Source organism: Talpa occidentalis, unplaced genomic scaffold (assembly GCF_014898055.3).
Source record: "Talpa occidentalis isolate TD23 unplaced genomic scaffold, MPIMG_talOcc4v2.1 talOcc4.8, whole genome shotgun sequence".
NCBI classification, from domain to species: Eukaryota; Metazoa; Chordata; class Mammalia; order Eulipotyphla; family Talpidae; genus Talpa; species Talpa occidentalis.
Genome location: NW_023605194.1, coordinates 64,861,596 through 64,873,819, shown reverse-complemented (window position 1 = coordinate 64,873,819; position 12,224 = coordinate 64,861,596). Strand labels below are relative to the sequence as shown.

Below are 12,224 nucleotides of genomic sequence, written 5' to 3'. Positions count from 1 at the left end.
GGGGAGCACAACAGGTGGAAATACTCTGCTGAGGGGACCAGTGGGTGAGACAGGAGAGGTATGTTGTGCCATGTGGGTCACCTCCCTGGCGGGGGGATGGAACTTGCTGCAGTAGCTTTGGATAGCTCAGTGGCTGTGGATAGTGCTGCAATTTAACCCCTCACACCACCAGGGAGGCCCCTCTTATTACCTTTTTAACTGGACATCTATTTTATCTGATATAAGTAGTTATCCCTGACTTTTTTGCTTTGTCATTTTCTTGTAGGATTGTCTTCCAGCCTTTAACTCTAAATCTGTGCTGTTTATGTAGGTAAGATGGGCTTCCCATAAACAGCAGAAGTTTGAACTTAGTTTTGAAATCTTCTCAGTCATTCTATACATTTTAATGGTGAATTCAAACCAATTACATTGAAAGTTATTATTGAGGCCTACGTACATATTGCCATCTTGTATTTAAAATTTTATTTAGCTTGTCTTTGTCTTTTTAATTTTTAACCTCTTCCTTTTATGTTTTGTTTAGGCTCCATTTCCACCACCTCATATTTTACATTGTTGATTTTTATCTGATGGTTAGTATGTCATAGGTTTATTTCTGTGGTCTGTTTGACGTTCTGATCTCAAACTCATTTTGATGGGCTGCATTGTTTTTCTTCTCTTCTTCCAAATTGTGTAATTTAGGTGCCTGTTAATTTGTTTGTTTGTTCTGGAATTTGTTTGTTGTTTGTTTTATAATAGTCCCTTTAGTACTTCATGTCCAGCTTGGTGTTTATAAATTCTTTCAATTTGTTCTTTCCAGTGAAGTTCCCTATCTTTACTTCTCTCTTGTTTAATAGTTTGGTGGGATAAAGCATTCTGTACCATAAATCACTGTCTTTGAGTACATTTTAATATATCCTGCCATTTTCTTTTTGCCTGTGAGATTTCTACTTTAAAGCCCATGCATTATCTATAGGCGTTTCCTTAAAGGTTAATTTTCATTCGATTGGTGTTTTTAATATTCTGTCCTTGTCACTGATTTTCAGCTTCTTAATTATAAAATGTCTTAGAGTGTTTTGGTCAGATATCATTTTGTTTGGAACTCTTTGGAGTTCTTGTATCAGGACATCTGGTTCATTTCCCAATTTGAGATGGTTTTTAGTAATTGTTTCTTCGATTAAAAAATTTTTTGCCTGGCTGGGAATCGAACCCACACTGCAGAGGCTGCGGACATCTTCAAAGTGCTGCGCTCAACCTGCTGCGCCACCGGGGAGGCCCCACCAACTGGGAGAACATTTTTGCACCCAACGCTAATGATAGAGGACTGATCACAAAAATCTGCAAAGAGCTGATGAGACTCAACAACAACAAAGAAAATAATCCAGTCCAAAAATGGGCAGAAGAGCTAAAAAGAAACTTCTCTGAAGAGGAAATGCAAATGGCCAACAGGCATATGAAAAAATGTTCAACATCACTTGTAATCAGGGAAATGCAAATCAAAACTACCATGAGATACCATCTCACACCAGTGAGAATGGCACATATTAAAAAAACTAGCAACAACAAATGTTGGCGAGGGTGTGGAGAAAAAGGAACTCTTCTGCACTGTTGGTGGGAATGCAAACTGGTCCAACCACTATGGAGAGCTGTGTGGAGATTTCTGGACCTACTAAACATAGAGCTTCCATATGATCCAGCAATTCCACTCCTAGGTATTTACCCAAAGGACACAGAAACATCAATTCCAAAGAACACCTGCACCCCTATGTTTATAGCAGCACTGTTTACAATAGCTAAGCTTTGGAAACAGCCCAAATGCCCCAAAATAGATGACTGGATCAAGAAGATGTGGTACATATATACCATGGAATATTACTCAGCATTCAAAAAAGATAAACACATGCAATTTGCAGCAACATGGATGGCGCTGGAAGGGATCATGCTCAGCGAAATAAGCCAAAAAGAAAAAGAAAAATACTGGATGGTCTCACTCGTAGCAGGAATCTAGAAAACTTAAATATGGGACCAGGAAAATGAATAACTATAAGAAAGTGAAAATCAAAATCAACAAAAAACTATGAACCAGAGACACTTTTTGGGGGGTGGGGGGCCGGAGGGGAGGGACTGGGGTCAGAATGGGGGGATTGCAATTGTATGGGAATATAAAAATAAAATTTATTATTTAAAAACTAAATAAATAAACAAACAATAAAAAAAATTTTTTTTTGCCTTTCTCTTTTCTTCTTGGTGTCCCCATTAATACCTCCATGGGGCCTCCATGATATGGATGTTTCTCTTTTGTTTAATCCCAAAGAATTCTTATACTGTGTTCATTTTTAAATAGCTTTTTCTTCTTCATTGTTCTATTTGTGTGTTCACCACAACTGTCCTTTTAAGTTCACTAATACTCTCCATTACTTGTGTTTGTCTACTGCTGAGGCCCTTTATTGTATTTTTAATTTGGTTATAGTATTTTTTAGATCCATTAGTTCTAGTTGTAGGAGTCTCATATTTTCTTGATCTTTATTGTGTTCCTTTTCACATCATCCATTGTTTTTCCTAATTTAGCAAGCATGGCTCTAACTTATCTTTCAAATTCTCTTCAGGCATATTCTGTAGTTCTGCTGGAATGAGATTTCTCTCAGAGTATTTTTTTGCTCCAGCATTTGTGACATGTTCTTTTTTTTTTTTTAAAGAGAAGTAAGCCTTTATTTCCTAATATCACAATGAAAGCTGGCTTTGTAGGTTGCTTTTTGGTGATTAGTCGAAGAGACCAAATCCCATATCCTCATCAGACTCCTCCGACTCTTCCTTTGCTTCAGCCTTGGCTGGGGCTGCAGCAGCAGCAGGAGCAGCAGTGGTGACAGCAGCCACAGGGGCAGCAGCCACAAATGCAGATGGATCAGCCAAAAAGGCCTTGACCTTTTCAGCAAGTGGGAAGGTGTATTCAGTCTCCACAGACAAAGCCAAGACCCGCTTGTACCCATTGATAATAGAATGGGGCAGTGATGCCACAGTTGGATAGCCGATCTGCAGACACATACTGGCAACATTACGAACACCCTCCAGGAAGCGCGAGTGCAGCGTGTGCTCTGTGATGTCGAGCACCTCAGGGTTGTAGATGCTGCCATTGTCAAACACCTGCTGGATGATCAGCCCAAAGGAGAAGGGGGAGATGTTCAGCATGTTCAGCAGTGTGGCCTCGCTGGCTCCCACTTTGTCTCCGGTCTTGATCAGCTGCACGTCACTCAGGATTTCAATGGTGCCTCTGGAGATCTTAGTGGTGATGCCCAAAGCCTGGAAGAAGGAGGTCTTCTCGGGCCCCAGACCGGTGTTTTGGGCTGGCACAGTGACTTCACATGGGGCAATGGCACCTTGTTGGCCAGCAGCATGTCCCTGATCTCAGTGAGGTGTGACATGTTCTTTTGTCTCTTCACTTTTTTTTTTTTTATGAGTTGCAAAGTGGGTGGAAAGCAAGTTGCTTTTCTTATCTTTTTTTTTAATGTTAATTTTTTTTTTAAGATTTATTTATTTATTTATTTATTTATTTATTTATTTATTTATTTATTTATTTATTTATTTATACAGGCACTGGGTACAATCAGAAGCGCGGGCGGGAGGGTGAGAGAATTCACCAGAGCCAGAGCGGGGAGCAGAGCAGGCAGAAGGACCGAAGTACACTGCTGAGGGGAGCAGCGGGCGGCAGGAGAGGTCTGCGCGCCATGTGGGACCCTCCTCCGGTGGCTGGGGAGCAGCCGGGGATCGAACCGGCATTTCAGAGGCTGCGGGCAGCTTCGCAACCCAGCGCTCAACTGCTGCGCCACCGGGGAGGCCCTGCTTTTCTTATCTTAATAAATTGACTTTTGCCCTTTCTATAAGATGCTGGATATATGTAAAGGTTTGTTTTTTTTTAAAACTCAACATCTCTAGGTGTCATTTATTTCATTGACCACTGCTTTTGCATGTGTTCAGATGGCCAGGGCACCGTTGCCAATAAGGAGTGATAGGTAGAAAGGAACTTAGACTGTAGGGCACCAAAAGGTCACTTGCAATGAGCATCAAGGATTCAAACTTCCCACAGTGGTGTGGGTATCTGTGTTGTGTGGTGCTGATACACAGCAATCCTCTCTGTCAGCCCAAGTGTTGTTACATCTGTTACCAACCTCTACCTTTAAGCTGTAGTTGAGCACTAGATGCAGTGCTGACTGAAGACTATAGTTGAGACAAGGCCATAAACCAGGAATTTTCTCTTTCTTTTTCTATTATGGAGCTTTAACCTAGGACACTTGCTCCTGTTATTAAGATCAGCTCTGGTTAGTGAGAGCAATCCATTGTTGTTTCAGTTTGGCCCTGGAGAGCAATAAGGGAGGTGTCAAAAATCACAGTCTCAGGCTGCAAATAGTAGATTCTTCTATAAGGAGACACAGGTAAGTCCATATGGCTTTCCCCACAGGCTCATGTTCCTACTGTTCTAGGTTGGGCACCTCAAATTCAAACCAGTAATTATCACTTTGTACCCTTACTGCTATAGTTCTCCAAAGGTGCACTCTCTACCCTGCATGCTAACTGTGTACCCTGTGCTGATGCAGTTCCAGGTTTCCAAAGTCTCTGATGTGGGCTTGTGTCCCTATGTTAAGAATAGCATAAGGGCTCTGTATAGGAGCAGCCCCTCCCTCTAGTAGGTTGTACTGCTCCTGTATCACTCTAAACATAGTTTAACTTCAGTTTTTCCTCCTCTTTTTCTGCCACATCACTGTTCCTTATACATGTTTATCTTCCAGGGGTTATTGACTTTGGTTCATTGTAATTTGATTGTGATGATGTGGATAAAGTGTGCCCATAGTTTTCCCTTTACCATCATTTTCCTGAAATCACTCTTTTTTCTATTTATTTCTAAATCTATATATTTTGCATAATTATTCATTTTTGTACAGTTTGCTCTCTCCTCTCAAGTGTAATCCCTATAAAATTCCCATCCGCGAACCATCACCATAGTCTCTTGTGTTCTTCCCAGCCCTGTTTTATGCCCTCTCCCTTCCCCTCCCCTGCAGAATATCTCTGATTTACAGCTGCCTGCTATTTTTGTCTACCCCTCCTGAATCCCTTATTCCCCCGATCCCCTATATTCCTCCTATAAGTGAGTACATCCAATATTTTTGTTTTTCCTTCTCACTTATTTCACTGAGCATGATCCCCTCCAGCTCCATCCATGTTGCTTCAAATGACATGAGTTTATCTTTTTTGATTGCTGAATAGTATTCCATTGTGTATATATACCACATCTTCTTGATACAGTTATCTGTTTTTGGGCATCTAGTTTGTTTCCTTGTCTTAGGTATTGTAAATAGTCCTGCAATAAACACAGGAGTGCAGGTTTCCTTTTGAATTAATGTTTTTGTGTCCTTTGGGTAGATTTCTAGGAATTGCTGTTAACCCCTCTTTTTTAAAAAAAAAGTTTTTTTTCTACTTTTCTAACTGTATAATATTTTTAAAGATTTATTTATTTATTTATTTATTTATTTATTTATTTATTTATTTATTTATTTATTTATTTATTTATATAAGCACTGGGTACAGTCAGAATCACGGGAGGATGAGAGAATTCACCAGAGCCAGAGTGGGGAACAGAACAGGCAGAGTGACGAAATACACTGCTGAGGGGAGCAGCGGGCACGGCAGGAGAGGTCAGCCATGTGGGACCCTCGCCGGCGACTGGGGATCAAACCAGTGCTGCAGAGGCTGTGGGCAGCTTCGCAGCCCAGCGCTCAACTGCTGCGCCACCAGGGGAGGCCCTAACTGTATAATTTTTAATGTTCTAGTTTCAAGTTTCCCTGCTTTCTCCATTCTGCTATTGAGATCATTCATTAAATTTTAAAATTTCAGTTATTATATTTTTTTTGGTAGGAGAAAAGGTGTGCATATATTTTTTTAATTTTTTAAATATTTTATTTTATATAATTTTTACAACATTTTTCATTTTTGCACAATGTATGCATTTTCATTTTGGTTACATTCCCCATACAATTGCACCCCCCTTTATTTTGACCCTAATCCTTCCTCTCCCCTTCCTCCCTCCCCACTCCAGTATTGTGTCTCTGGTTTATAGTTGATTGTTGATTTTGATTTTCACTTTGTATTAATTAGTATTTTTCCTGGTCCGTTATTTAGGTTTTCTAAATTCCTGCTATGAATGAGACCATCTGGTGGCACATATTAAAAAAACTAGCAACAACAAATGTTGGCAAGGTTGTGGAGAAAAAGGAACTCTCCTGCATTGCTGGTGGGAGTGCAAACTGGTCCAACCACTATGGAGAGCTGTGTGGAGATTTCTTGACCTACTAAAGATAGAGCTTCCATATGATCCAGCAATTCCACTCCTAGGTATTTACCCAAATGACACAGACACATTAATTCAAAAGGGCACCTGCACCCCTATGTTTATAGAAGCACTATTTACAATAGCTAAGCTGTGGAAACAACCCAAATGCCCCAAAATAGATGACTGGATCAAGAAGATGTGGTACATATACACAGTGGAATATTACTCAGCAATCAAAAAAGATAAACACATGAGGTTTGCAGCAACATGGATGGAGCTAGAAGGTATCACGCTCAGCGAAATAAGTCAGTTATTATATTTTTCAGTTTTACCTGCCACTTGATTCATTATATCTTATTTCTTTGTTGAGATAGTGTATCTTTCCATTTGTTTCAATAGGGTTTGCACATACTTTTTAAGGGCACTTTTATAGTAGCAGCTTTAAAATCTTTGTCAGATAATTCCTATACCATTTTCATGCCAGCAGTGACATCTGTTGATTGTCTTTTCCCAGGAAAATTGAAAATTTCCTGGCTCCTTGTATTCTGAGTAATACATGCTCATTTGAAAAAATTCATTGCATTATATCCTGGTCATTCTGACTGTTGTGTCTTGTAACTCTGGATCCTTTTTTTTTTTTAATTAATTAATTTATTTATTCAAGCACTGGGTACAGTCAGAAGCACAGGAGGGTGAGAGAATTCACCAGAGCCAGAGGGGGAGCAGAGCAGGCAGAAGGACCGAAGTACACTGCTGAGGGGAGCAGCGGGCAGTAGGAGAGGTCTGCGTGCCATGTGGGACCCTCTTCCGGTGGCTGGGGAGCAGCCGGGGATCGAACCGGCACTGCACAGGTTGCAGGCAGCTTCGCAACCCAGCGCTCAACCGCTGCGCCATCAGGGAGGCCCAACTCTGGATCCTTTTAAAATCCTATGAGAATGTTGATATTTTAGTAGGTTATTGACTTGATTGGCTGCAAGTTCCAACCAATCAAGGCGGTTGTGGCATCAGTGTCAGTTCCATTTTCAAAATCTTTGCTGTGCTATTCTGTTTTGGATGTGCCATCCAGTGGCAAGTTTGGGGCCAGGGTGGTGTCTCTGCCATACTTTTGCTCTCTAAAAGTCTATGAATTGCTGTCTAGAGTCAGATCCACACAGTTCACAAATAATTTTTTAATTCTCTTGTTCCTTTCCGGTTATTGGGTTTCTCTTTTGTGGTCCTCTAGACAGAAACGTAGAGTTGTTCCTTATTTTGCTACATATGCCTAATGACTGAATCCATATCTGGAGCCAGCTGGTGAAGTACAGAGAGAGAAAAAAATTCAATATGTGCTTTATCTTCACCCCATTAGCAATCAAATTCCCTCTGATCAGACAAAGATTCTCCTCAGAAACTTTGACTCCTGAAGACCCCCATTGCAGTGATTTTGATTTTGCTGCTCTGCCCGAACTGTATCAGCCCAAAACTGCTTAGGAATGAGACAAGAAAAATGAGGAAAAAGAAAAAATGGGATCATCCCCTATTAGCTCTATATCTTAAGATAACCCTTTCCTGTTCTTCCTGCTAGAATCAGATGGCTTCTCTGGAAGCTCTTTTGTACATGGTAATGTACTCTTTAGGCTTCAGGCTGCATTGATTCTAGATTGGGGGATACTGGAAGGGAAAACGGGGGATTCACCACTGGTTCAGTTATACTTAGGATTCTAGTATTCTTAACCATTGTCATTTACTTTTCAGAGTCCTCAGAGTCCACGTGTCTGCATCTAGGTTTTATACTTGCATTTAGTGGGAGAGACAGGGTAGAGAGTGCTGATTCCATTTTTACCAACACAGTTCATTTTGTAGGATGACTCCAACCAACGCATGCATTATGACTTTTATAGGTCCTAGACACATTTTCATTTGTGGCTCCTTCCTCCACACACACAAAAATTGAAATACATTATATATATATATTATATGAATATGGTACTTATGCTTCTAATTTTACGATTACATTCATTCTTTTAAATTCAAAATAATCTAAGATAAAGATGGCTTGTGGGTCTCTAAAAGTATCAGGGACAATTGGCTCTGCTTTGCTCTGGGTCTGTTTAGTGTTCCTCATGACCAGCCCCAGGCTGTCCATTTCTGGAGGAATAATGCTGAAATGATGCTGTGTTATTCTTAGCATATCATGATGATAACTTCATCATCATGGCAATAACTTATCACCTGGCTTAGTCATTGGAAACTTGGTTCCATGGTCAAGTCACTGTCTGCCAGACTTGTCCACCACGAAGTCACCATTTCTCCTTCATGTGGTTTGAGAATTTTGTGGGGGAGATATTTGAGACCATGCCAAATACTCCAGCTGTCCTTATTTTCCTAATAAGTGACTCCAGAACATAGCTATGTCACAAAAACCATTCTACTGTGGTTATAGATCTTGTGAGTCAGGAGTTCAGACAAGACACAGTTTGACTTGTCTCTGTTCCTCCATCATCTGTGACCTCAGCTGAAATGACTTGAACTATCCAGAAGTGACTCAAATGGTTAGTAGCTAGAAGATTCACATTGAAGATGGCACATGGCACATGAGCTGGGGTGACTGATGTACAGGTTCCATGAGGGATTATTGCCATCGGAGACACCAACATGTGGCTTTTCCTTGCATCTTGGTCTTTTCACAGCAAGTTCACAGGGTTCTGAGAGGGAGCAATCCAGGATGGGAGTGCTCCAAGAGATAAAGGCAAAAGCTGCAAGATTTTCTGACATGGCTGTAGAGGTCACATTGTTACTGCTGCCACAATATCGATTAAGAGTGAGCCTCTGTAGTCTGCTCAGATTCAAGGAGAGGGAACTTCTCACCTGATAGGGTGTGAGAGAAGAGCATGTGTAGGGGGAGATTTTATTGAAAGCTATTTCAGAAATGCATTCTACATTTTGCAATAGTCTATTTCTCATGAAGCCTTCACCCACTAGCCTTACAGCATCTACAAAATCTTCTGTCTGAATCAATCCACACAGTAGTTTCTCTATTTCTGTTACCCTTTCTACATTTATCAGTTGGCTTTGCACTGATAGGAAGAGCTATCTCTTCTTAATCAATATGGACTCATGGATTCCTATGTTATTCAATGGGTTGGAGTCTGTTGTTATTTTTATTTTGTTGCTCTAATTGCCCCAGACTTGGTCATTGGAAGTCCCTCTGGCTGTCTCCTATATCTTTAAACATGTCACTTCGGGTACTTGACTTCTCCAGTTCCCCAGCCTGGGAAACAGCCATTTGTTCGAGGAATCCTAATTCCTTTTGCTGTAGGATGGTGTTTAGAAATCAAGATTTGGGGACTTGGTGTGCTTGTTGATAATGGGATGTCATTGGTTTTAGGCCCCCTCAGTGGACAGAACTATGGAGAAAGCACACACACACACACACACACACACACACACACACACACACGACATACATATATATTAATTATATAGTTCTCATGGACAGCTCTAATTCCTCAGGTTTCTTTCTCACCTTCCCTTCTCCATATTCATATTTCTCTTCTTCAGCAATTAGGAAACCCTGTTTCCCACTACCCTTAATATATTTGCTCACTCCCCTTGTGTGTAACTGATTTTATGACCACACTGACTGCTCCTTGGCCTCCAACTATGTTGCCAAGGGAAGGGGTGGGAAGGGAAGGGAGAGGCAGAGAGGAGAGAGGGAGGGTCTCCAACACTTTGTGAGTTAGCCCTTCACCTCACCCCTCCCTCCCCTGCTTCTGTTGGCCTTGACTGCTGCTGCTTCCTGATACCAGCCACTCAATGGCAAGAGCCCTCTTGACTCTCCTCGACTTACTCTCTCCCTCAGCTTATTCCTTCCTTCTCCTTTCCAATAGGAGAGTTTGTTTCCTTCCTTTCTTTTTCTTTTTTTAGAGATTTATTTATTTATGCATACAAGAGCTGGGGCACAGGCCAGAGATGTGGGGGGTGAGAGGATTCACCAGAGGCAGAGTGGGGAACAGAACAGGCAGACTGACTGAAACACACTGCTGAGGGGAGCAGTGGGCGAGACAGGAGAGGTCTGCTGCACCATGTGGGTAGCTCCCTGGACGGCCAGGGATCGAACTTGTGCTGCAGTGGCTGTGAATAGTTTGACAGGTTGCTTCTTAACCCCTTGCACCACCATGGAGGACCCCAGAGTATTTCAGCCAGGTGCAAACCTGTGGGAAGGAGCTAGGGAACAGAGTATTTATTCTATTCCCTACCTCCTTCCCGCAGCTTTGCACCTGGCTGGTGACAACCCTCACAACTCCTGCCACAGATGCTCTCCTTTACCTTCCAGGCCCAGGGAGGGTGATAGTCCTCTCTCACTGGCTCTGCTCTGTGCCTTTTGGCTTCCTGCGCCTTTCTAACACTTAGTAAGAGTCCCTTTATTAAACTAAAGTATCATGTTTGCACATGCTGTAAAAGCAGTATGGACTCTTTCTGGCTTGCAAAGTCCTAACAAACACCTTTAAACAACTCCACCTACCCAGAGGGCACTTCTGAAATGCGAATGCAGTTGCTGCCCAAACCCACCTCCAGAGACAAATAAGGTCTTGCTACTAAGGAAGAATTAAGAACAAATCCTAGGCTCAGTGGTGGAGGCCCTGCTCTGCCACAGGTTCACCACACCACGCCCTCTGCTCCAGTCACACCAGGGAATGGCCACACACTCTCCTAGCTCCTACTTTCTGCTAGCTCTGTCTTTACCTTCTAAATGAGGCAACTGATTACCTTTTGAAATATAAGATTACAGGAAAGAATAGTTAAGCCTGATTGCCAGCACACACAAAATCCTGATTTCTAACAGATCTATTCTATTCTGAGTCAACCACATGGGCATCTACAGAGATCGCTCTCTCTCTCTCTCTCTCTCTCTCTCTCTCTCTCTCTCTCTGTCACTCACTCACTCACACACACACACACACACACACACACACACAGAACTATCCTGCAGTTTCCTGGGTGACAGTAGAGGTGAGGTGGCTCAGTTCTTTCTGGAAGAATCTGTCTGGGCTCTGCTGTGCTCTGGCCGTCACTGAGTCAGCTGCCCCCCAAGTACCCTGAGTCTCCTTCATGGATGGACAATGCTGAAATGCAGCCTTGTAACACTGAACCTCAGTCCCAAGAAAAGGGGCACATGTTGACCATCTCAGCTGGAGCCTTAACTTGGCAGGTTTTATCTTTTCCAATGTTGAACCTGTCTGGTAGTTCTGTGGCCCACTGGTGGGGAAGCAGAGATGGGTCTACTCCACTCACTGACAGAGAAAAGATTTGGGGACCATGTATAGGCGTGACCTCTCAAGGTCAAGGTTGATTCCGTAGAATACATCCTAGCACTGCCTCCTCATCTGATTCAATTCTCAACTTAACCCTGGGAGGGGGAGGTCATCATCCCCATTTGCAGGGGAAAAAATAGAGGCTTAGTGAGAAGTTCTCTTGCCCAAAGCGGCAAAAGTTGGGGGAGGCTGGCTGCGAATCAGCTCTTTGCTTTCTGACCCTCTGCCTTCCACACTGGCTGCTCCCAGAGGGAAGTTCCCTCACTGCGTAGGCTCTCACTCCCTACCTGGCTCAGGGCAGATTCTGTGCCCTCAGCTTGGACTCTGGAAGCAGGTTTGTGCCCCTGCTGGCAGCAGATTGGCTGATGTCTCTGGCTTCCACCCCCAACTGCCACCATGATGTCATTGTCCTAGTCCAGCAGGTAAAGGCCACCCAACTGTGGGTTGCTCAGCCCGTGCCTTGTCCAGTGTGCCTGTTCCCTCAGGCCCCACCTAGTGCTTTCCCAGCTCCAAGTTCTGTGACAGTGGGGGTGGGGTGGGGGTGGGCGTGGGGGTGAGCAGAGTCACCATCTGGCTGTGGCAATGAGATTCAGACACATGAGGCAATTCATCAGAGAACAATCAAGACAGCATAT

General features: G+C 42.7%; 1 protein-coding gene across 1 annotated transcript; it reads right to left on the bottom strand.

The window, feature by feature from the left end:
* Positions 1 to 2,662: 2,662 nt before the first annotated feature.
* Positions 2,663 to 3,395, bottom strand: LOC119234672 (60S acidic ribosomal protein P0-like). The gene is given in 2 exon segments (XM_037497700.2): positions 2,663 to 3,344; positions 3,347 to 3,395. Coding segments are annotated over 2 exon segments (657 nt in total). The 3' UTR covers positions 2,663 to 2,736.
* Positions 3,396 to 12,224: the final 8,829 nt, after the last annotated feature.